The sequence below is a fragment of the Echiichthys vipera genome (assembly GCF_963691815.1).
Source record: "Echiichthys vipera genome assembly, chromosome: 2".
NCBI classification, from domain to species: domain Eukaryota; kingdom Metazoa; phylum Chordata; class Actinopteri; order Perciformes; family Trachinidae; genus Echiichthys; species Echiichthys vipera.
The window spans coordinates 8,753,570-8,780,172 of record NC_139827.1 but is presented as its reverse complement, the minus strand read 5'-3'; the positions used below and the strand labels follow the sequence as shown (position 1 = coordinate 8,780,172).

At 39.5% G+C, this 26,603-nt stretch overlaps 3 protein-coding genes across 3 annotated transcripts in view; all 3 read left to right on the top strand.

Moving 5' to 3' along the window:
* Window positions 1–26,603, top strand: part of LOC310963831 (uncharacterized protein) — a gene marked incomplete at its 3' end in the record, with an annotated part of 270,431 nt that overhangs the window by 94,094 nt on the left and 149,734 nt on the right. The window lies entirely within an intron of this gene.
* fgg (fibrinogen gamma chain) lies at window positions 8,770–12,636 on the top strand (the record flags this gene model as incomplete). Its single annotated transcript, XM_083927441.1, has 9 exons — window positions 8,770–8,832; window positions 8,915–8,962; window positions 9,054–9,240; window positions 9,420–9,504; window positions 10,434–10,564; window positions 10,869–11,002; window positions 11,207–11,391; window positions 12,010–12,287; window positions 12,449–12,636. 9 exons carry the CDS (start codon window positions 8,770–8,772, stop codon window positions 12,634–12,636), a joined length of 1,299 nt encoding a protein of 432 aa, XP_083783567.1.
* Window positions 15,104–25,449, top strand: plrg1 (pleiotropic regulator 1). Its single transcript, XM_083927386.1, has 15 exons — window positions 15,104–15,243; window positions 17,910–18,016; window positions 19,373–19,509; window positions 19,732–19,785; window positions 19,903–19,996; window positions 20,151–20,241; window positions 20,344–20,442; window positions 20,560–20,652; window positions 21,617–21,766; window positions 21,867–21,968; window positions 22,876–22,978; window positions 23,768–23,876; window positions 24,258–24,397; window positions 24,590–24,783; window positions 24,880–25,449. The coding sequence occupies exons 1-15, from the start codon at window positions 15,235–15,237 to the stop codon at window positions 24,937–24,939; spliced, it is 1,542 nt and encodes a 513-aa protein (XP_083783512.1). The 5' UTR covers window positions 15,104–15,234; the 3' UTR covers window positions 24,940–25,449.

Here is a 26,603-nt window from a genome sequence, read left to right as displayed (position 1 = left end):
TTTAGATATTTATATTTATAGTACAAATAATTACTAATGCATGTATTAAATGGTCATGGTGCTAATTAAAGTACTTTATATAGTGTCAGGTAGTTTTATCAATCATAATTTATAAAATGGACATACTGACATTGATCTGCAGACTGACTAATTGTAGAAACTATAGCTGTCAGATAAATGTAGCAGAGTAAAAAAATGCAGGTAGTTGAGCAAAAAATACTCGTCCGGAGTTTCTCTTCCACACATGCTGCACATGGCAGGAGATTCTCCGTGTCTAATGCATTCTCACTTAAAGGACATACTCTGTTTGATCCAGGCGAGGGGGGAGCACCTGTGTAGAGCTTTCAGGATTTGCCATCTCTTGAATTTGTCTGATGATTTCGGTGTGGGACCTGAATTTTGGACATTTGTTATTAATAATCATAGTTTTGTCAGGTCAGACACAGTTCAGTGTCTCCTCTGTCTCACCTTCTTAATGGATATTGCAAATAACTAACTCATGATGATATATTGGCACATTTGTGCATCTGTACCCTGTGTTAGAGACCTTGTGATGAGAGAGGTTCAGAATGTTCACAATTTTAATGTCTAAGGCATGTTTTTGTTTGGTCTAAAGACGTCACCAGACCAAGGCTATTCGCTAGACTCTAACTTTGGGAGGATGTGGGGATGAACGTTTTTTTGTCTGCAGAGGAAAATGCTTTGGCAAAATAAACCACGGAGAAAAAGCTGATCCTGTTTGTTGATCTTTAATAAAGTATCCATTTCCACAACAGACCTTACTGAATCTCGTTGCTCTTCATTCATACAGTTCTGTTGCCATTTTTGTGTAAATCACCCCTCTTCTTCACCATCAGAGGTCTGCTTGGACGGGACATGTCATCAGCATGCCCACTAGCTGGGCTCACTCAGAGATTTATTTTCAGCAATTGATGTCCTGTCTGACTGATTTTGACTTTTACGTTCTCACATTCAGCTTCGTCCGGTGATTTCTCGATTATTTCCGGTGCATGTGTGAAAGGGGCTAAAGTTAGGTGAGGTGCAGGTTAACACCTTAAGGTTCTGAAGAGAACTAATGCAAGGATGTTACATTGTTTAAGTTTCCCAACTGGCCACGTTTGCATTAACAAAGGCGAAACTCAAACAGTCCAGAAACTAAAAACCAGTCATGTGGTGGAAAGTCCTCCCAATTTCTACCTGGAAGTCATGTATCATGGAGCACCATCAGCTCCAGAGTTGAATTGACAACGGTCCCAGACCACCCCTCCTAGACGTACCATAGAGCCGTTGTTTGGTCTGCAACACAGTTCGGGTCAGGAGTTCAAACCAACCCAAACAAACAGAACCAAGGGGTCAAATGCTCTAAGTTTCGGTTAAACTGGTTGGTGCTGGAACTTGCCACATGCCACAACTACGTATCATGTAAACCAATCAGGGAAATAAAAGGGGGAGCCATCAGAGACACATATCGATATACTGGTGACTTTAACGATATGTTATTATAGCACAGCTGCAGGACCGAATGACCCTCTCCAAACTGGGTGTGCGCAAACCAAACATTGAAGCTGAGCAGAGAGCAATAAATCTATATGGCAGTGCTAATATTAGGAGAAACATAAAAAAGCCAACCCAGTCATTAAAAACCTGCGATACACCACAGTCATTTATGGTGTGTGGACAATCTCACTGTATGTTTAATTTCAGATCTACGTTCAGCTGAGTCGACTTACCGTCTGTGACCACAGGTTGAACCCTGAGGTGGCATTACAACGAACCTTTGCCCTCTGTCCGGGGGGAGATTTACACCATGGTCAAATGGTTCCAGACTTGTAGTTGTGACCACTGGGGGACCCTAACAAGGCTCATTAAATTTAATTCCAGGTCGGACCACCTGTGAACTATGCTGACTTTGTTTTTCAGCCACGGAACTTAAGTTGATTACTGACCAACATTGTTCCTGTAGTTTCACGAAAAACAATGATTCAGCACTGTATTAACTAATAGCTTTGCATTGCTTTTCTGTTGGTTTACATCCTGATACAATACACACAATATACAGAATGTCCGTCTGGCATCAGTGTCTGAATGCAGCAATACCAACAACATCCCAAAGCACGTCTTAACAACCCGGACACAGTGTTCAGAGAGGGTGCCCATGTCTTCATGGCACTTAGAGAAAGAAAGAAACACTTTCCATCTGGTGTTTCTTTACAAAGAGGCCAGTTCAGCAAAAGTTCAGCACTGTTTAGGTTCATGGGCCTGGCAGTTCATTCTCAGGTCAGTGAGACTTTATGTATCCGTCCTGGGTCTGTTTTTTTCCCACATAATAAAACCAGGTCACACAAGAGGCAGTGAAGGTACAATTTATCATCTAATGTCAACTTGGGGCCACAGATAAAGCCTTGCTGAGCTTTATTTTGTTCCATCTCCATTGTTTGTTTTGATGAAATAAAAAGAGTTTTACCTCTATGTGCGGTTGTAAAGTGGCCTTGAACTGTAAACATGCCTCAGTCAAAAAAGAAAAAAATATTGCACTTTACCCGTTGATAACTCACTTTCACCCAGCAGTGGTAAAGAATGCATATCATTTATAATGTTAAAGTGATAGATCCATTAACCCACTGACATTTAAACCTTAAAATCCACAGCACATAAACATTTGTCTTTTGAATGTGGGCTTCTTGGTTAAAACTCAAACTCATCTGTCACAAAAAAAGTGTATTTCCATTAAGTGCAACTCAAACGAGCACAGCAGCATGAAACCAGAGCCCGGTGGGAAGCTTACCGTGACGGAGACAACAGGTGATGGATCAGTTTTACTGTCCTGATGTGAAATTTGATCTGTAACTGTGAGAGCATTTACATATGCTTTGATTTACTGTTAGAAGAGATCAGATCATCATTTTCTGATCTAGAGTTTTACACCATACTCTACCCTTGGTTACTGCATTGTTAATAGCAACCAGATTCAAGTTAATCATGCATTTAGTTTATTTTGTTTGTGATCATTTTTGACTGCTTGACCTTGTATTATGGATTATTCAGGGCTGGAGCCAGGCTTTTAGAAATACAGAGGCTATGAGATCAACTGGTCTGTCGCTACCCCACCACTTTTAAACCCTGCCCCCTCCCCCACCTCCAAAAATAATTTTCAAGTAAAAACAAAAGCTAAAGAAGCCGACTGACAGTTGGTGCATCCACTGCTTTGTGTCAAAACTCATTGTGAGGTTTGAGAGAAGTTTAAACACAGTTGATAAGAAACACATGAGACGCAGCTGATCCTGAGGAGATTTAGCTCTTTAATGGTGTCAAGTCATGTATACAATTATGAAAACCAAGTGTAATTTTAATGTTGTTTATTAGCTAAATTACAAATGCGTTGTATCCATAAAATTTGTTTAATGATGGAGGATAATGATGTAAGCGGTGTTGCAGCCACTCTCAAAGTTTAAAGTTATTCATCAATTAATGCCTGAATTGCAAACATTTAAACCATACACTAAACTTAGGTAATTGAAGGGAACGGTATTAAAATAAAGACTAAAATATTCTTCAACACTTTGATGAAACTATAGAACTGACTGTTGATTGCGATGGAAAGCCCTTCAACGAGCTTTTGTGACATGCCCTAAGAAAAATCTATGTGCAATGACTTTAGAGGCCGAGTTCCCCCCAATAGACCCCCACCGGGCAGACAATTAGGACAATACGCCAAATATCAACTAAGTGATTTGTATGTTTGTCAGTGATGTAGTTCATTTATTCAGTCAGCTGTTCAATTGTGTTTTTTGTAAATGTAATTTCCCAACATCAGAGTCTAAACTTTGTTTCAAAGCTCTCTCCACACTGCCAGGAATGAAATCATAGTGGGAAAATAATGAAACTTTTCATTAATGTATTGGCCTAAAAGGAGTCCAAAACAATACTATTAAGAGTTTGTTTTTCACCCTGTCGAAACCTAACCCCCCAAAAAACACACACAACCTCAGTGACCGGAATGATTAGTAATAATTATAAAAAGTCAAGTCGAGAAAATGTGATTTGAAAGCACTCAGCCTTCATGCAGATTAGCATAATATCCCTAATCAGACCATTCCAGATGGACTGAGCGGGCCTGAAAGTCCATCTACACAAAACAACCTATTAAAACACCACAGAATATAACTCACACATGTGCCACAGATATGCCTGCCTATTTGTTCTAAGCATTTGCACATATTGCTTGGAAATCATGCACCTTACTTTCAAGATTCAAGATTCAAGATTCAAGAAGCTTTAACTATCCCCAGGGAAATTATTGTGCAACAGTTTCAATACAAAGATGGGAAAGGATCAGAGTAACAATAAGATAACATACATCAAATAAAATAAAGCTAACGTAAAATAAATCAAACATTTAACTGAATGTGACAGAGTGCAACAGACATTGTGAACGTAGGTAAATACAATATACAACAATACGCACTGTTCAGTTTAGCAGCATATTGAAATAAAATAAGTACAAACTAAATAAGTGATAAAGAGCGATGAGTGATAACAGTGTTAAACGTGTAGCAGCATTCCTTACTGAACTAACAGTACAACTAAATAGTACGACTAAATAAATTGATGCAGTGATGATATAAAGTGATATAAAGTGACGTTTGCTCAGGACACAGTGTCTCCACTGTTCCTTCCCTGACCGGGGGGAGATGAATTATAGAGTTTACATACTAATGTTTATTGACCTGTTTAGGATTCGACAAAAGACGTCATTAATGTCCAATATGAATTGTTGATGCCATTAATGAGCTGAGAGCCTCACTAGATTTCTCCGTCTTCTGTCTCGTCTGGACTGTTTGGCGTCAATAAACAACGACTCAGCTGCACGTGGGCTTCTTTAAAAGTAAGCCTGCGAAAAATGTGCCTTGTTTTCTCAGAAAGGCACGCTGAAGCTAATTTTCCAGCAGACTGCAGGAAGCTAATCACCCCTCCTCTGTGTCTAAAATACAACATGAAAACTAGAATACTTTAATAAAGGTACTATATTAAAGCTACCTCCAGCCGTGATTCATTGTTCTTCCTTGTATGAGACATGTCTGCTAAATGTAATTTGTCATAAAATTAAGTCAGATTTAGCTTCTTCTCACAGAAAATGTCAAATTCATCATCAATTCTTTCTATACGTCATTTTTGCGTGAATGTTTTTATTTAACTCAGACTAATTCTACTACTTTTGTCTTCTGAATGCTACTAAAGGCTTAATTTTGAAGGTGTACTCACTGATTGAGGTGTTTGGTTTTATTGTGGTTCCACTCCCACTAGTGGTTTCACCATTCAGTGCAGCCAGGTTTTGAATAAGAGATCAACACCACCAACAAGAGTCAGAATGCAGCGTATCAAGTTAAGAAGTAAGAATGGAGTTATTGACTTATAAAATATTATAACCTAAATTACCACAAAGTGTCCTGATGAATGCTTAAGTGATATTGTGATGCTTCAGTTAAAATTACTTACCATAGGCCATGAGATCATTGTCAGTTTACCCCATGCTCGGGTCTGTTTCGCCAATGACACATATTTACAGTTTGCAGGTAGCAACTATGTTAACTATTGTTGCTATGGTTAATATGCAGTTCCTCCACCCTGATTCAGAATTGAATATTGGTATGGAAGCCAAATTCCAACAGGAAAAGTAAAAAAGGATGAATATTATGAATGAATGCTTTATTTCAAACATATGAAAAATAAATTACACTTGAAGCACTAGTCATTAAAACCCTTTGTATGTTTGAAAAGGAGCACGAAGAAGCATTAGCTTATTAATTCCTATACACCTTCTCCACTTAGTATCCTGTACTATAGGTTTTCTTACTTCCTGTGTATCCTGTTTTTTTGTTTTTTGTTTTTTTTAATACGCTCAACAAAACAAACAAACATCACAATAATTGCTTGTGTAAGAATAAATAAATGACAAGTATGGCAAAATGTAAGAACCTTAGTGTTTGTCATACTCCTCTTCTTCCCTGTACCTTGTAAACACCATCCGTTTGTACCGCTGTTTGAATTTGCTCATGGCTGGACATTGTCTTAGGGGGCACTCCCACTGTCCTTCCGCACCGTGCCCCGTGCTTTAGGGTACTTGTCCCCCCCCCCTCTCCCCCCGCTGGCCAGGCCCATTTGTACTCACATTGCCTGGGCCTCGCGCAAATGCTTCTTACCTGTCCATACGTCATCACGCCGTAACACGTCACACGCAGTGATTGACGTCATCGCGATGCGTCGCTTTGTTTACAAATCTTTCCATAGACCTTTGAGTTTTTGTGTGTCTTGTCGACTGTTTTTGAATATTTTCATCCGCCCAAATCTGCAGTAAACACTCCACCTCCACATCACACCAATGTCACCGCCATTGTTGCTAAATGTCCGCTCATGGTCCGTCTTTTTTTTTCTATGTCCGAACAGGCGCACATAAAATGACGTGAGAGCCGCTGGAGCTCGTGCTCGTACAAGTGCAAACACGGTTTACAAAAGCCCACTTCTCTCAAACAGGCCGTGGACGGCCAGCTGGCCGCAGCTACGCGCGGAGCGGTTGCACTCAACTCAACTGGTCAAACGAGCTAGGATTTACCCGTAAAACCTGTTTTGGCCCGGTGCGGAAGGACAGTGTGAGTGCGCCCTTAGCTCCTCCGCTCGTCTGTTCCAAAGTTTCACTCCACATATTGAAATGCAAAAGGTTTTTAAAGTTTGGCGTGCATACAGATGTTTTAGATTCAGTTTATTTATAAAATAAAGTTTGAAGCTTAATCTTTCCTCTTTGATAAAGTTTATAGTTAGGACCTACAAGCCCTCAGTTATGCTGCTGTAGGCCAAGTCTGCCAGGGGATACTGCTGTCCCTCTGATACTCCGAGCTTCTCTCCTCTCTGCATGCTTGCATCACTGGGACTGTCTTTGTGTCTGTCAGTCTGTTTCTTTCTCTTTCTCCCCAACCGGTCAAGACAGATGGTCGACCTCCATAGACATGAGTCTGTTTGATGTTCCTGCCTGTTAAAAGGAAGGTTATTGTCCCCACTGTGTGCACAAGATTGCTGGACTTAAACTGTATATGACTATTATTATTATTAGAGTAAATAACTAGTAAGGTATACAGGAACAATGGTGGTCTTGGTTAAATGCAATAAACATTGACAGTTATTAGGAAACAGCAAGTTAACAGAAGTCTTGGAAGACAATATCAAATATTTAAATCATGACTCACTTAGTAATCACTATGATTTCCATTTTCAATCCCTTCATATTGACCTACAACTTCATTTTGAGCTACATTGTTACCGCCTCCAAACAATTGAATATATTGACTAGTGGCTCAAACTGGAGACCGAAACATAAAAGAAGGACACCAAAGAAAACAGAACTTTTAAAGTTTTTTATTAAACAACTTATCCCACCAGGAAATAAACATTCTTGAAGGAAAACAAGCGAAATACAAATGAGGACCTTACCAAAATAAGAAATCAACAAACCCAAAAAAGGGACCTGGAGATGCCGGCCAAACTCAGCAAAAATGGAGGGGGGACCAGGCCGCCCGCTATAGCAGGGCTGCCCAACCCTGCTCCTGGGGGGCCACTGTCCTGCATGTTTTAAGGTTTTCTCCCTGCTCTAACACACTTGAGTCTGACGATTTTCAAACCTGTGACAAGCTTCAGCTGCTTGATAACGAGCACATCATTAGATTCAGTGTGTTGGAGCAGAGAGAAACCTAAAACATGCAGGGCAGTGGCCCTCCAGGAGCAGGGTTGGGCAGCCCTGCCCTATAGGGATGTCGAAGCTGGCCCCCCTCCCTACCTAACAAAACCAAATTATAAACTAAAAACTAAACGAAGACAGAAGGCTGCCGGCCATCTCCAGGCCAAAAATAAAACAACTATTAAATCAAAGATTTTAACAAATCATAATGTGGGCCCAAAGGTTCTGGTGGGTCTGTGTCTCCCCAGGGAATGGTCTTGCTGGCTTTATATAGCAGGTTGGCAATCAGGCTCGGCTGCAGGTGTGTCGGACCGATTGCCAGCCTGCTGAGAAAAGGGAAAACAGGTTTAGGCACATGGAGGAGATCTTTCATTGCCACACGCAACATACATGAATACTGTTGTTTTTCTTCTGAAGATTCCCTCTTTTGTGGCAGCAATGGGCTTCCATACGTGTCAGATGTCCTATTACGACATTTAAACTGATATTTGCTAGTAGATGTGTTTTCTGTGGCCTGTATTTCTTGGCACATCTGTATTAACATTGTCAATGTTTCACGGGGATACATCGTTATAATGACATTTTAAGTAATGACCCATGATCTCATTTTTTCTTTGATTCTTATCATTTGATGAATAAGTAAAGTAAATAAACTGTGTTCCAGTCCTGGGTCTTTGGCTGGCACTCTTTAGTCCAATACAAGAAAATGCCATCATGTACTAGAAAAGGCAATGATAAGAGAAGCTGAGTCATCTTTTCATCTTGCTTTGTAATCATTGCCAGTACTGAGTTGTACACAAATATGCAGTTTGTGCTAATGTTGCATGCAGCTGTGCTCTGACAGTTCAATACAGACTCAGTCAAATCTGGGAAATGACCTCTGTTGGATATTTGAGTCACAGCTTTGTCCCAACGCAGTGAGCGGGCTGTTTGCATACGAGCTCCTTATCAAACCGTGACCCGAGGACTTTGTTCAGATAAATATCACACAGAGTCGAGCTGCTCATCATTTGCAACAGACCACATCTGGTGGCCAAAGCAACATGGCTCCATCACTTCTTGCAACGGCAGGAGGACTTCTGTTACTTTTCTCTTTCTCATCAGCAGTAAGTCCCTGAATACAGATGTTTCACTGCCGCAGTTCACTTGAACACAAACCTCTAAATAGTTTTGTCTTTTTTTGTGCAGCAAACTAGAGGAGACAACATCGCAACATGCACCACAAATGATGGCTTTGTAAGTACGCAGCTACAAATGATAATCTTCGGATTGCATATGTTTATATCTATGGGCGCACTGTCATCAATGTTTATCGATCTGTATTCAGGGAACGTACTGTCCTACAACATGTGGAGTGGCTGATTACATGCTGAAGTATATGCCAGGGGTGGACAAGGATTTGGACGATATGTTAGATCAACTTGAGACGATCGCCAATTTGACCCAGGGGGCCGAAGAAACAGTTGTCTACATGAAAGATTCAGCTACTTCCGCTCAAAAGACTTCCCAGCCAGGTAACTTAAACTTATTCTGGGGCTGTCTTTATACAATGGTGTTGTATAAAGAGTCCCCTCATCTGTAAGCACTTTGATCATGAGCTTTAAATGAGTTCAAACTGTTGTTCATATCATTAAACTGTGGTGAATGTTTTTTTTAATGTGTTGAGATCATTTCTGACTCACTTTTATTTCAGACGCACAATTCAAAAGATCCTCAAGTATGCTGGATGATGTTCTTCGATTTGAAAAGACCATCATCGCACAGGAACAACAAATGTAGTAAGTTACTATCAGCAATTACATTTCAAATACCATTGAAACCTTAATATCGACAGGAGCCAAGTGACAAAGTGTACAGTATATTTACTCTTTTTTAAAGGAGATGGCAAGTAGCCTATCTGAACAGTGAATCCCCTTAAACATGTATGAAGAATCATTGGATTGAATACCTACAAATAAGAAACCATATCACTTTGCGATTCCTCAACTCTCATATTGACATGCCAATGATTTTCAGTGGCCCCATCTGTCCAAACACAGAAGCTATTTCTGGGGGTGACTACTAACTGGTCACTTTATCCTTCTATTCCTCCTCTACATAGAAAAAAAAATGTACGGTTTTACAGTTATTATTCATTGCTGTGGAATAAACGTAATATGTAAAATCAATCAGATTTGCTTTATCTCACGTGTGTGTGTGTGTGTGTGTGTGTGTGTGTGGGGGGGGGGGGGGGGATTAGGGTTAATTAGGTAATAAAATATACATAATTATTATTATTATCATCATTATTATACAGAGAAATACGGTATAATCTAACAATAGCCTATTGTCATGTTTAATATAGCATAACAAACTAAGTATAAGTAACACTGTATAAAAGAAGCCACAGGGTACCCACTTTTACCTCTTCCAGCCGCCCACGCCTTCAGGTCAATGCACGCCAACCCTTCACACCCACACAGTCAGCACTGAACATAGATCATAGGGCGATTTGCCGCCCGCTCCTCTTTCCCCTATAGACACAGGAACATTCATATTTAATTAAATTTCACGTCTTTTTCCAAATGTGGCTCATCATTTATTCCTTTTGCTTTCTTTTCATATATTCTTATCCTGTCTATTTTTATAATAAATGTCTTTGAGCTTCATTATTTATTTTCTCACTGTGTAAGAAACATACAAGTCAGATTTGCTTCCCTCTTCCCAGTGACCTACAGAATTTAATTTCATCCAACGAGAGGAGAATGTCAGACTTGAAACAACTCTCCATTCAGCTTCAGCAGAAATGCACTGAGCCCTGCAAAGAATCAGTTGAGACCCAACCTCTCACAGGAACAGGTAAAAAAAAGAAAATCCAATTCATTGACCTTTAGACCATTCCCATTTCACAAGAGGTTTCTCAATCATGCCTCGCCTGAACCTCTTGTGTCCTTGTTCAGTGTTTAGTTAGAGGCTTAAATCAATATGGTGTGTAAATGCACAGTAAACAGATTCATTCTAGGTGTATTTTGTTGTGAACTCATTTCAGATCTCTGTCTATATTATAATAATTAAAATGAACCATAATTACTTCAAACATAAACCCAATTACAGGAAAAAACTTAATCTTTCTTCTTCTTTGTCTTCTTCCTCTTCTCATCAGACTGCCAGGATATTGCAAACAAAGGTGCCACCACCAGTGGCCTTTATTATGTGAAGCCAGAGAAAGCCACCGAGCAGTTCCTGGTCTATTGTGAGATTGATAGCTTTGGTCGTGGCTTCACAGTAATACAAAGGGTATGCTTCACTTGAGCAATCAAGGAAATTGCTCTTTACTGTCTTCATCTTGCACTGAATGAGTCCTGTATATTATTTTTGTCAAAGAAATAGAACGTGATACTCAGAAACAGCTTGTAATTTGCCAATCCCGAAAGGCTGAACCTTATATTTTGATCCTAAAAAGCGGAAGGCCTGCACTGATCACTCTTTCATTGTCCACAGAGACGCGATGGCAGCGTGGACTTCCACAAGGACTGGGTTCAGTACAAGGAGGGCTTTGGTTATCTCTCCCCAGATGACACCACAGAGTTCTGGCTTGGTAACGAGAAGATCCATCTCCTGACGGCCTTTTCAAACATCCCGACTGTGCTGAGGATTGAGCTTGTTGACTGGGATGGCAACAAAAGGTGCGTACACATATGATATTAGATTATGTAAGAGAGGAGCAAAGGGACTCACTGACAAGACAAACATGACCCTGATGATGAGCTTTCAGACTCAGCAGAGGTTAGCAGGAACTTATCTCTGTAAACACATATCTGCGTATGAATGCAGAATCTTTAGGCAAAGGGACCTCAAAGATTGTGGCATCGAAAGTGTTCTGGTTTCTGTTTGTGGCCTGTGTAGCATCGACCAGTCACATGTGAGCGGGCTTCGGTTGAAATGCAGGTAAACAGTCTTTGTGGAGCTCAAAGGAGGCAGAACGCAGTGATCGAGATTCATCGGCTATCATCTGATGTCAATTTAGCTTTTTGTAAGCTTTTATCTGCATAGATGCAGATATCTTTTCATGAAGACGTTGTTTCTCAAATCCAACTCCATCCAGGCATCTTATGTTTCTAATCGAACAAGGCTCATGGAAGAGGAAGTCTTGGCCAGGATATCTTTTATCCCGAAATCCGCTGGCTACACAGAAACCCCAGAATTATTGGGCGTTCCCCAGAGGCTTAATAGTCATCAATAGCCGATAGATTCCTGGGTCTAACATTAATTCTCCACTCCTCTCTGTGGCCTTCTTTCTCCAGATATGCCGACTACAACACGTTCAGAGTTGGAGCAGAGGTCGACATGTACCGTCTCACATACAGCTACTACTTTGGCGGTGATGCTGGTGATGCTTTCGATGGCTTTGATTTTGGCGATGATCCCAGTGACAAGTTCTACACATCTCACAACGGCATGCAGTTCAGTACCTTCGACAAGGACAATGACAAGTACGATGGAAACTGCGCTCGGCAGGATGGCTCCGGCTGGTGGATGAACAGATGTCACGCAGCACATTTGAACGGCAAATACTACCAGGGTAAGACCACATGGCTAAGTGCCAAATCCTTTTTACCGTCCTATAATTATGTTTTTATTAACAGCTATAGCTTGTTATTAACAAAACTGTTGTCCAAGCACATATTTGAATAAAAAAACATTTGAAGTCCACTCTTAACTGTCTGTGTTCTCAATATCTAGGTGGCAGGTACACAGAAAAGGACGCTGGGGAATTCGGCTATGACAACGGTATTATTTGGGTCACATGGCACAGCCGCTGGTACTCCCTGAAAGAGACCACCATGAAGCTCATTCCCCTTACCCGCATCACAGCAACCGGTGGACAGCAGACTGGGGTGAAACAGTTTGGCGGACTTGGAGATGCTTAGACTTTAGACTCATTTGCTTGTGGTCTGTCTGAGCTGCAGTTCATAAGGTGTTTCGCACAACAGCACTGAAAGCCCCATCCAATGAAGTAACATGAGTGTTTCTGAGTTTATGATGTGTGATGCATGCCTGCTTTGCTGATCCGTCGCAGCAGGACACTGATGTTCACATTTTCCATTCCCCTCCATAGTGTTTTGAGCACTAAATAAATGTATTTTCTTAACCAAATAAGGCCTTTACTTTATTGGATAGTTTGGACTCAACCTTGTAAAGTCCATATGGCGAGCAGCTGTTCTGTAAAACAATGTGAAGATTAGACAAAGCACCTGGTAAAAAGTCAAACAGAAATAATCGAGAACGCCAAAATAAAATGTCTCCGCAAAACGTTTCAGTATTTTGTCATCGTGCACAGAGTGATCAAAAATATACATCTGTATGTGCAACACAACAGCCTTGAAATAAATACTGGTTTAAAAGTAACGAAAGTGGCCACTTCATTATGTTGTCTTAGATATTCAACACCACTCTAACACAGCTAAAGTGATTACAGTTTTACTAATGTAGTATTTATTATGAAACCTATGATTTGGAGTCAGTTATGAGCTATATGGGGTTTTAAGCTTTCTGGTCACACGTATTTTTTTAGGACACCAGGTCATATTCGTATAATATACACATGTGGAGGCACAAGAAACAGCTGTGTATTTCTTTTAGATTAAAACGAACATCCTTTTTGATTCATGAGTAACCTACACAGAGGACCTTTTAGAAGATTAAATGTCCGGTTTAAATGCAGTATGGATAAAATCAATTTGTTTTATAAGCAACAAAACACAATCCCTATTAGGCCGATTCCTCCCCATGAAATGAATAACTGAAAACTATTGAGCGGGGCAGTGATCCTCAAAGTGCTTCTAACAGGCACTTGAAAACATTCAAGTATACATTTAAGAAGTGAGTAATTTGATTATTAAAACTAAAGTGCTCTTTATAGAGTGTGTTCTCGCAGTTGTTTGGGTTTTTTAAATAAACAAAATACTCTTTTTTTAAAGAAAGTTTCACCTTCTGCCTTAAATCCTGTGATATTTATTAATGCAATGAGGATTTTGTATTTTCCTCAGTCTTCGCTCATGTTATTCACACTAAATACATTTTTACAGAGCCAACCCCAAAGCTTGAATATACCTTCCAAAACTAACTGCAGGAACCATATCAATTTCACCAAAACAGTTATTGTGATGTATTTTGTCAGAGCGTCACAGTTGCCTGTTTATTTTGATCCACGTTGTGAAAGTTTATCTGCTTCGTGTAACGGCACTACTTGTCCCATTCATCATCACATTCTGCTGGAGTCCAAACTCCACCTGCCCAGATGGTTGTGCCAAACAGCAAATTCCTCCGTATGGCCTAATATAGGACATCATTGTGCAAATGTCTGATACACAGCCCCCCTCACTACCTAATGTCTCTAAAGTCAAATAGGTTTTTGAGTTTGGTCTTAAAATAATTACAGTGAAACTTGAAAGAGGCATTTAAGGGTGGCAGTAGCTCAGTCCATAGGTGGCTTGGCTGGGAACCGTAGGGTCGCTGGTTCAAGTCCCTGTGTGGACCATGTATGGAGTGTATAAAAATGTATAAATAAATAATGTTGTATATAAATGCATAAATAAATAAATGAAAAAATACATAAATAAATAAATAAATAGGGCATCCTACCTCATTAGCATATGGACACACAGAAATACACAAATAAATAAATAAATGTAGTTGAACGAAGATGTAGAAATAAATGTAAAGCATTTATTTATTCTTTTATTCATCCATTTATTTATTTAGCCATTCATTCCTGCATTTATTTATTCATACATTTATTTATTCATACATTTATTTAAGCATTTATTTCTGCATGTATTTATTCATAAATCTATTTATTCGTACATTTATTTAAGCATTTGATTCTGCATTTATTTATTAATTCATTTATTTATTCATAAATCTATTTACTCATACATTTATTTAAGCATTTATTCCTGCATTTATTTATTCATAAATCTATTTATTCATACATTTATTTAAGCATTTATTTCTGCATTTACTTATTCTTTCATTTATTTATTCATAAATCTATTTATTCATACATTTATTTCTGCATGCATTTATTAATTTCAGAATCAGACTCAGAAATACTTTAATAATCCCAGGTGGAAATTATTTTCGTTACAGAACTCCAGATATACAAACAACAAATATTACACAGACAGCATACATTAGAAAAACAGAATATACATATATATATAACTAAATAACTACATTATGCATTTATTTATAGAGACTTAAGTCTGGTTTATTTCCTCCATAAAGAGCAACTGTTTGTTTCATTTTAAATTGCACTTACACCTCCTGACCGGCGGGGGGCGCTGACAAACGTCACGCTGCTTGTTCGTGTTGTTTTCTTCCGGGTCGTGCGGTCGTCGGCTTGTGGTGATGGTCGCGTTTCCAGTATTGTGATATATCTTTGAGTGCGACTGAACAATAATCCCTTCAAACTAAGAAGTTGCATCTTCAGCTGAGGCGTTTTCTCCGAGTTCACAGCACCAACCATGGCCGAGGTAAGTCGAGCTTTGAAGTCTTGTTCGTGGCTTTGTTTCTTTAGCTCCCGCTCAGGCGGTGCGTGTTCGGGACCCGGCTAATTGCTGGACCGCGTTACGTTTATGATACGATTTCTTCAAGATTCAAGAAGCTTTATTTATCCCGAGGGAAATTATTGTGCAAGAGTTTCAATACAAAGATGGGAAAGGATCAGAGTAACAATAAGCTAACATAAATCAAATCAAAATAAAGCTAACGTAAAATAAATCAAATAATAACTAAGTGTGACAGAGTGCAGCAGACACTGTGGTTAAACGTAGGTTTATACAATATACAACAATACGCACTGTTCAGTTTAGCAGCATATTGAAATAAAATAAGTACAAACTAAATAAGTGAGCGATAAGTGATTAGTGTTAAAAGTGTAGCAGCATTTCCTACAGAGCTATGTTACAGTAAAGTACAGTGAAGTGTAGCAGCCTTTCTTACTGAGTTAAGTTAGTTACAGTAAAGTACAGTGAAGTGTAGCAGCCTTTCTTACTGAAGTAAGTTAGTTACAGTTAAGTACAGTGAAGTGTAGCAGCCTTCCTTACTGAAGTAAGTTAGTTACAGTGAAGTGTAGCAGCCTTTCTTACTGAAGTAAGTTAGTTACAGTAAAGTACAGTGAAGTGTAGCAGCCTTTCTTACTGAAGTAAGTTAGTTACAGTAAAGTACAGTAAAGTGTAGCAGCCTTTCTGTCTGAAGTAAGTTAGTTACAGTAAAGTACAGTGAAGTGTAGCAGCCTTTCTTACTGAAGTAAGTTACAGTAAAGTACTGTGAAGTGTAGCAGCCTTCCTTACTGAGGTAAGTTAGTTACAGTAAAGTACAGTGAAGTGTAGCAGCCTTTCTTACTGAAGTAAGTTAGTTACAGTAAAGTACAGTGAAGTGTAGCAGCCTTTCTTACTGAAGTAAGTTAGTTACAGTAAAGTACAGTGAAGTGTAGCAGCCTTCCTTACTGAAGTAAGTTAGTTACAGTAAAGTACAGTGAAGTGTAGCAGCCTTCCTTACTGAAGTAAGTTAGTTACAGTAAAGTACAGTGAAGTGTAGCAGCCTTTCTTACTGAGGTAAGTTAGTTACAGTAAAGTACAGTGAAGTGTAGCAGCCTTTCTAACTGAAGTAAGTTAGTTACAGTAAAGTACAGTGAAGTGTAGCAGCCTTTCTTACTGAAGTAAGTTAGTTACAGTAAAGTACAGTGAAGTGTAGCAGCCTTTCTAACTGAAGTAAGTTAGTTACAGTTAAGTACAGTGAAGTGTAGCAGCCTTCCTTACTGAAGTAAGTTAGTTACAGTGAAGTGTAGCAGCCTTTCTTACTGAAGTAAGTTAGTTACAGTAAAGTACAGTGAAGTGTAGCAGCATTTCTTACTGAAGTAAGTTAGTTACAGTAAAGTACAGTGAAGTGTAGCAGCCTTTCTTACTGAAGTAAGTTAGTTACAGTAAAGTACAGTGAAGTGTAGCAGCCTTTCTAACTGAAGTAAGTTAGTTACAGTAAAGTACAGTGAAGTGTAGCAGCATTTCTTACTGAAGTAAGTTAGTTACAGTAAAGTACAGTGAAGTGTAGCAGCCTTTCTTACTGAAGTAAGTTAGTTACAGTAAAGTACAGTGAAGTGTAGCAGCCTTTCTTACTGAAGTAAGTTAGTTACAGTTAAGTACAGTGAAGTGTAGCAGCCTTCCTTACTGAAGTAAGTTAGTTACAGTGAAGTGTAGCAGCCTTCCTTACTGAAGTAAGTTAGTTACAGTAAAGTACAGTGAAGTGTAGCAGCCTTTCTTACTGAAGTAAGTTAGTTACAGTTAAGTACAGTGAAGTGTAGCAGCCTTTCTTACTGAAGTAAGTCAGTTATATTGAAGTACAGTGAAGTGTAGCAGCCTTTCTTACTGAAGTAAGTTAGTTACAGTAAAGTACTGTGAAGTGTAGCAGCCTTTCTTACTGAAGTAAGTTAGTTACAGTAAAGTACAGTGAAGTGTAGCAGCCTTTCTTACTGAAGTAAGTTAGTTACAGTAAAGTACAGTGAAGTGTAGCAGCATTTCTTACTGAAGTAAGTTAGTTACAGTAAAGTACTCTTGTCTGTATAACTTCTATTCAAGGGCAGGGCCATTCATAAATGTGGCTGGTTATATCTGTACCTATATTTATTTGCTCCTTTCATGAAAATGCCTATTCATTACATTGTACACACAATGATACATTCAATTCACAATTACAATACATTTAAACCTTGACATGAATGGAAAGGAGCAGATAAGAAGAATACAATTCTTATGTTTGTTTGCCCCTTTTCAACATAACACAAACATGTGAAGACCTCCCCTGATTTCCCCGACCTTCGCACATTTATCACCAAGTTAAATACTAAACAATTTATACAACACGTACATCCAGCTACTCGTCAAGTTTATATGATTCAATATGTTTAGTTAAATACAATCTTTATTCGGACATCTTTTTAATTCATCCTCCTGGGAAATCCACAGTTTCACACCTTTAACAGATGAGCACATTTGTTTTAATGTTGTTCTTGACACTGATGTTTAAAGTCAAACTTCCTCCTATGATTTGCTTTCTCTGATGTTAAAAACAACTTTTGTATGTCCTCTGGTAGAATTCTGTTTCTAAATAAAGTTGTATTAAATGTTCCTACTTTATTCTCCAGGATGTCCAGAAGCACTCAGTCCACACTCTGGTCTTCAGATCTCTCAAAAGGACGCACGATATGTTCGTGTCCGATCAGGCGAAATCTGTCGCACTGGATGAAGAAAGGTACTTTACACTAATAACTGTTACAGTTATTTTAACTTACGTAACTTTGTCTCTGCAAGGCTATTTAAATATTCATACTTTGCAAACTGCCAAACAACCCTTGGTGTCCAGTGTAAGTCTAGTCCACGTTTTACTAGTTTAAGTGCAGCAGTTTGTGCTGTAAAGTAGAGTTATGAGGTAAAGAGTAGGGATCAACCGATAAGGATTTTTTGGGGTCGATACTGATTTGTTTTTCCATCAGTCTTAGCCTGTGACCGATATTTGGAGCCGATACTACTCCTGCTCCCTCGATTTACATCATAAAAATGACACGATACTTATAATAAATGTTACAATTTAAGAAAACTAACGTTAATTGAACTTAAAAAACACGTCTCCAGCGACACAGAGCTGCCTGTGGACTCATGTCTGTAAATAACGCCGTGATAGACCGATACATAATTGCACTTTTTACGTGTATCGTATCGAACACAGCAGCCAGCATCGGCTGATACGATACAAGTTAAAAAATGCAATAATGTTTCGGTCTATCACTAGTGAAGAGTACAGAGAAGAAAAGTAAACTTGCACTTATTTCTGCTTTTATCGACTATGATAAATGTCACAAATCTTTAGACTTGACAAATTAATAATTATCATAGTAGCTGTTTTTTTTTAAAAGTTGTGCAACAAGGGAGAATGGGCAGATAAATCAGCTCGCTTGTTTACTCATTTGTAAGATATGTTAAGATATTCCTTTATTAGTCCCACGAAGGGGAAAATCCCTTATTACAGCAGCAAAGTGGATCACACACATAGAAGAAGCATCAATAAGAAACAATAAATAGTAGAAAAATATGAACAATATGAACACAGGAAAATATAGAATATCAGAATAACAGGACCAATATTTACATTTTTTTTAATATTTCAAATTTACTCTAAGGCACAAATGAAAATAATAGTATTGCACACTGAAGTGAACCCAGTTGGTGAACATTACAATTATTGCTTTTGGTGTGTGAGGTCTACTGGGAGCAGTGCTGGTTTTACAGTCTGACCGCTGCAGGAAGGAAAGGGCTGTTAGAGTTTCCTGCAGGCGGTGGGAGTCATTCTCTACCAAGTGAGATCAGAGGCACATTAAGATCAGGACTGGGCAATATCCTTGAAATTCATTGTTATGGTATTAATAAGGATAGTTTTCCAATATCAATAAATTGCATGTAAAATATAGGGTTGGCCAATAACTTGTAAAATAACTGTTTAAAGGTATGAGCAGTGTATTCTTATGCATTGTATCAGGCAAAAAAGATGAGTGAGCACAAAACAGGATTTTTAAAGGAGAAAATGATGCATCGTTGTCGCCTGTATTTGCAGCCACAAGATGAAGATGGGTGTGAAACTGAAAGCGGATTACAGTGCTGTTTCACACATGCCTATCCTGAAGGAAGGCAGAGACAGAGTGCCGCACATGCCTGGCAGCATGCTTGGCCACGAGAGCTACGCACAGCCAGGTGAGGATGAAACCAACACCACCTTTTACCCTCAGTTTGATAACCATTGATTATGGAGAGAAAACATCCATGCAGAAATTATATTTCCATGCCTTTTTCAGAAAGCCAAGTGATTAGATTTGTGATTTATTTGAATTTAAGATAAAATTTCCAGGGTTTATGTGAATATTGATGCTCTTAAAGTAGCTCATTTGACGTGTGGGGGTTTCCAACATGTTCCAGGGGACGACCCAGATTACCTGATCACCGGGACACACGCTTATCCCTCTGGACCTGGTAAGTTCTAGGCTATTAATTTAACCAAGCTGCATGCACGCACATGTTCTGAGCCCACTTAATGAACTGCATCACCATCAGTCTAGTGTTTTTATATGAGTATGTTTCATTCAATAGGAGTAGCCTTGACTGCCGACACAAAGATGCACAGGAATCCAAGTGAGGGAGGAGTCCACTCCATGGCGCTGGCTTTGCCACCATCACAAGCTAGGTAAATCTATTTTTCCCCCCTCGAAAGTGTGTACGCACATTATTGGTACTCAAAAACACTTGAGGAAGTACATTTTTGAGAACGTTTTCAGGATTTGATACAAGTTATCCATATATATATATATAAACAAAATTCATGTGTTGTTGAATTTTAGGCAGGATGTAAGCCGCACCGCTGCCAGTGTTGGTGAAATCCACCGACACGCAGGAGGAGCAGAGAGGTCTCACCCTCCGTCAATGGCTGTGGTAGGTCACAGTGTATTTCCTCTTGATGTGGTATCTTCTGTACCCTTGCTCTAAAAAAGCCTGAAAGATGTGCACAGGTGGTAATCAATGATTTTATTTTAGTCACTTTTGGAGGGAGGCGGTACCAGAACTTCTGCTCTCATGAGGAAAGCGCCAACCATGCCCAAACCCCAGTGGCATCCACCATGGAAACTGTTTCGGGTAACTACAACTCTTTTTTTTTTTTTTTTTTATTTGTACACACTGAGGCCAAAGTGAGACCTGCATCTTGCACGTGTCCTCTGTGTTATTTTAACAGAAATGTGTTTTATCTGATAGGTCATCAGTGGTCACCTTGGCTGGGTGAGATCCATCGCTGTGGAGCCTGGGAATCAGTGGTTCGTCACAGGGTCTGCTGATAGAACCATAAAGGTGAGTAAAGTTGAAAAATACTAATTTTACCTGTCAGTGTTTTATTTGATACATTATTGTGTGATTTATGTCAGAAATAATAACGAATAGTATCCAGAAGTTCTATTCTTTTTATTGTCTTGATGTATATGAGAACAATACAGCACATGACATTATCAACATGAAAGCTCTCTTTACCTTTGGAACAGCAGATGCACATAGTTCTTGTAACTCAAAAGTCTATTTTCTATCACCAGAGCTTTCAACCACATCTTGTGGTCTTCATCAGCAAATTGAAGGTGGCCTAGTTGTCATGAGTTTGGTCACATGATGGCAGCTAAGGATTGACCGATGTGGCATTTTTAGGGCCGATACCGATTTGTATTTTCCCATCAGCCTTAGCCGATGAGCGATACGGACTGTTGATTTTCTTGAGCCAATATTTGGAGCAAATACAACTTTTGCTCCCTCAGTTTACATCATAAAAATTACACAATGATGATAACAAAAGGTACAAGTCTCAATTGAAATAAAAGGAAAAATTATTGAAAACAATTACTAAAAAACTATCAGCCTGCCAATGTATCAGGTAGAGATTCATCGATCCAGTTTTTTCCAATGTAATCGGAGGGTATTGGATTTGTGCATCTCTAGTATCAGTCTATCACTGATGGCAACTGAGACAACTTTAACACACTGATGAAGACTAAGATGTGGTTGAAAGAGAAAATGACAGATGATGTCTGAGCACCTTGTATTAAATTGATATACTGTTAACTTCCCTGGTAAAATATTTCTCATCCCAATGAATCACCTGAGAATGGGTGATGGCAGCATTATTAAACACAACTGTTAACTGCCGTGTGTCGTAGATTTTCTTCTAGCAGTGCCATCCTGCGACCTCAAGATGGCACCGTGGAGACATTATTTCTAGAAATATTCTATAAGGCTCATAGTATGACTTTAATGCGGTTTGTCTTGACAGATCTGGGACCTGGCCAGTGGGAAACTGAAACTGTCCCTGACTGGTCACATCAGTACGGTGCGTGGGGTGGCGGTCAGCAATCGTAGTCCCTACCTGTTCTCCTGTGGAGAAGACAAGCAGGTCAAATGTTGGGATCTGGAGTACAACAAGGTGCACAATTGTAATGTGATGTATTAAGTGATAAAGGGCCATAAAAGACATTTCAGTTGATTTATGGTATTTCTCCTGACAATTTCTGTCTGTGTTTTAGGTCATCAGGCACTACCACGGACACCTTAGTGCTGTCTATGATATAGACCTACATCCAACTATTGACGTGCTGGTGACGTGCAGCAGAGATGCTACAGCAAGGGTAAGCTCGTACTATGCACGTTCATCGTTTGATAATGTTGAAATGACTTCACTTTAACTAAACAGGGTTCAGTTTGAAGAGAGACTTCTTACTTTGAAAATTACTCTGGTGTGCTCCTGGTCATTCTTTGGTTTGGCTTCAGTTCTGTATCTCGGGTTATGTTTTCTAAGCATGAATAACTTCTGGCTATCCGATGTCTGCATCTGTCACCTTATACCTGTGTGGCAGTTTCTCAACCATAGAAAAATAGTTGGATCAATCAACCAATATCCTTTATTTAACCAGTTAAGAAACTGATTGAGATTAAAACCTCTTTTCCAAGAGTGACCTGGCCAAGACGGCAGCACAAAAGCAGCGTGATTACACACAAAACACAAATAAAAGTGTTAAAAAGAGAAAGTGGGATTACAAGATACACAGTGCAATAAGAAGATCCAATTGAGTTTATTTCTCTGTTTTTTAGAACTGTCTTGAACTTTTGAGTTACGAGCTGTGTCAATTTTAAGTCCTTCTATACATCGTTCCAGGCAGACGGGACAGAAAAGGCCTTTTGCCTAGTTCTGTTCAGACTCTCTGGACCTGCATCTGTATGACGTCCTGAGAATTCAGGCCATATCTGTTGAGGTTTCTACACATGTGTAAACACAAATATGTGGGCAGAAGATAATGAACAACATACTCATTCTGCAGTTTCACTTGCTCTTGGTGTAGTTTTCTTTAGCGTGCACCCAAGTTCAGATTGCATCAATGTCTCCCACAACACTAAAGGAGGAAAAGTGTCACAATGGACGGGTGTTTTGAGAGACCATCTCGCTCTCAATGGACTGTTATTTGAATATGTTTATGATGTGTCAGTAATTAGGCCTCTGCAGGATTCGTTAATTAAATTGCTTCTCTGCCCATGCAGGTGTGGGACATCAGGACAAAAGCTAACGTGCACACACTAACCGGCCACACCAACACTGTGGCAACCGTGAGATGTCAGGCCGCAGAACCACAAATCATCACAGGTAAAAAGAAAAGAAAGAAATGAACCCTGTGTCTTGACCGCAGAAGTCACGTCAACGTCATGCGGACAGTTTTGATCTGACACCGAAGCAACTGTCTGGTTTGCGCATTTCAAAGCGTCCAGCAGCGGGCAGATAATGCCAGACAGTCAAATTGTCAGTAAATGTACAGCGTAGGTGACAGTTTGTCCATGAATAAACACTGCAGCTCATCAGGGTAACCGTAGGATTAACGTGGAGCAGAGCTTCCTGCTCTCTGGCTCCAGCTACAGCACGCTCTTCTCCGCCCATGTAACAAAAGGTTAAAAATATAATTCTTCAGCCTGATTCAGGGCATCAACTTTGCTTTTATGCGTGTATTGTCGAATAAATATACTTGAAGCGTAAATAAAATCTTCAGGTTGTGTTTTTACGCCCGGGAGACAAGAGCCTTGGTAGCTGGTGCACTCACCTGAGTAGATTAAATTGAGAGCGTATCTGTTGCCTGAGACGAGCACATATACTTAACATAGGGTCGTATTCGGACAGGATTAGTTTTACCTAAGGTATATTTTTTTTCATTCTCTGGAAAAATTACTGACGTGACGCGTTCGGACAGGACTGAAACCCCTGGTAAAATGACCTTACCCTCGTAAAACTAATCCCATCCGAATAGGGTTCAAGACCCCTGCAGACACGGGATAAGAAGTCTAAGAGTCCCTAAAGAATGATTCTGTATCATCATCAAAGTTGTAGCTGAGTGGTCGGCCTTTAACTGTTACTCTCAGCTGACAACTGATCAACTTCTTGCAGGCAGCCACGATTCAACCATCAGGCTGTGGGATCTGATTGCTGGAAAAACCAGAGCGACGCTGACAAACCACAAGAAGTCTGTCCGAACTCTGGCGCTGCACCCCAGACAGTAAGTTACCGAGCCTGAACATCTAGTGTTTAATTAGTTAGTGAACAGTACGTCGATTTTAGTGAACTGTTACTGCTGCTTTTCTCATTTTTGTATCATTGATTTGAATAAATGTTGGATTCTGAATCTTCAAACTAAATAAGCAGTTTGAAGACTTTGAGCTGTAGAAACTTGTGATGGGCATTTGTGTGTTTTTTTATTTATTTTACAGACTGAAAGCTTAATTTGAAAATGAATCAATCATTTAAAAAAAATGATTTAGTTATGAGGAACAGTGGGATGTTTGACCTGAGGGATTTTAATACACCAGTTATACCATTACAAAAACGATTCAAGAGTTTGGTATACACTTAACATTTTTCATCCCTTTCCTTTGTACAGATACACTTTTGCCTCCGGTTCTGCTGATAACATCAAGCAGTGGATGTTCCCGGACGGAAACTTCATCCAGAACCTGTCGGGCCACAACGCCATCATCAACACTCTTGCTGTTAACTCTGATGGCGTGTTGGTGTCTGGAGGTATTCAAAAATGGCTACACTGTCACCTGTTTGGTCTACAGAAACAGTTTAACTTTAAATTCTTAATAATAGATTGTCCATTTTGATTTGAGTAAACGTTGAATCAGTGATACAGGTGATTACAATATTGGATTAGAAACACATCGAGCTCAGAACTGTGATTGAGCGTGCACATTTTTGTTCTCCCTGTAGCCGACAATGGAACCATCCACATGTGGGACTGGAGGACGGGCTACAACTTCCAGCGGATCCACGCAGCCGTGCAGCCTGGATCTCTGGACAGCGAGTCGGGCATCTTTGCGTGCATGTTCGACAACTCAGAGAGCAGACTGATAACCGCCGAGGCTGACAAGACCATCAAAGTATACAAAGAGGACGACAGCGCTGTAAGTTATCCTTTGATATCAAAAGTCCTCTTATAGTTTAGTGTCAGTTCTCAGGCAGCAGATTGATTATTTGACAACTCTTGTTTCCCTTCGCAGACAGAAGAAAGCCATCCTGTCAACTGGAAACCAGAAATCCTCAAGAGAAAAAGATTCTAAATATTTTTTATTTTTTTATTTTTGTCACAGTAACAATGTTTCATTGTATTTCTACCAAACCTCCTGGTGTAGATACACCCATCAAGTTTTGTTTGCTACAGCTTTTTCTTAATAACTGATGTGTCTTAGACAGAAACGACCACATTGTCCCGTTTTATTCTAAAAACCATTTGCAGTCCTCATTGTACGATGTAAGTCCAATAAAGTGGCCATCTTGGACTGCCAGGAACCTCCCTGAGTGTTTGTTCTTGATGATGACGGCTCTCTGATGGCTCTGGTCCGTCTGATCCACCAACATCAGCCACTCTTCAGACTCAGACGGACTGATGTCAGAGTGGACCTGGTTCCTGCTGGGGTCGAACCCTGCGGACGGATGGACAATGCTTTGAAAACTGTATCGTGAGTCTAAATTGCCAGTTTTACAGACACAGAAACAAACGATGCCCCTTTTCTGTCTTGCAAGATATGGTTTATTTTGCTCCGTTTAATAAACAGTCATTTTTTCACATGCATGCTGTTTCTTTTGTTCAGTAAAGAGCAGTTTGTGTATTTACCTAGGTATCTGTTGGTGACAACGTTCCTGTAGTACTTGCAGCCGTTACCCTTAATCTCCTCCCAGTAACAATGATCTCCAGGTGCCTCATTGAGCTCCACTGTGTTTCTGATTATCTGATCTTCTTGCTCACCTGTGAAATGATCACAGCACAAGAGAATGCGTCACATACACAAGTTTTAATAGAAGTCCATACAGTAAAGATTGCTATTCAGATTAAAGATTACAACAAGTAATAATTCATTTTATCTATGGGCGCCTTTCTGAACACCCAAGGTCACCTCTACAAAATCAAACAATAAAAACACTCAGTCATAAAAGCAGGACAATAAAGACAATAAAACGGCATAATACTTATAATAGTAGAAAAAAGAGAAAAGGGTGGGGTCATTCAGGTCTTAGCAGAGAAAAATTAAAGGAATAAAAAGTAGATTTTCAAGTGGTATTTATTCAAGCAGTAAGAAGTTTACAGCAACATTTTCCCAATGTCTCAAATAAAGGGGAATTTCCACCCTTATCTCTGTCTCTTAGTTCAGTCGAAGTGAGAAACTTTAATTCCTATTTGTTTACAGTCGTATTTAAATGTTTAGGTGAAAGAATATTTATTTTCTTGGCCTTTTGTGAATTTATTTTGGTTATTTATTGGACTCATAAAACTAAGAGAGCTTGTCTTAAGTAGAGAACTTGCCGCCCACGTGCAATGCTCCGTAAGCAGGGAAGCGATCATATTGACCAAGATCAGCTGTCTTGGTCAATAAAGCACACACTGGGGGATTGACTACATTTAAATAATAAATGGATAATGCACCAAAATCAGTGCGAACAGTTGTCATTGGAACTACTTTCTACCAAACACTGACTCTGCATGTGTCAAAACATCCCAGGGAAGTCTGTTGGTCTACACTGAAAGAAATCCATGGTCACAAAAGGAGTAACTTTGTGTTCAGAGTCTCATATTCATATGTACCTGACTCATGGATGTAGAGCTTTGAGAGAGCATGGCGAAACCCTCGTCCTGGTTTCTTCTTCAGTCTGGGTTTTGATGGTTCTGGCTGATCCACCTCCTCCTCTCTTGGAGGTTCTTCAACTGCCAGGAGGTGACCGGCGTTAA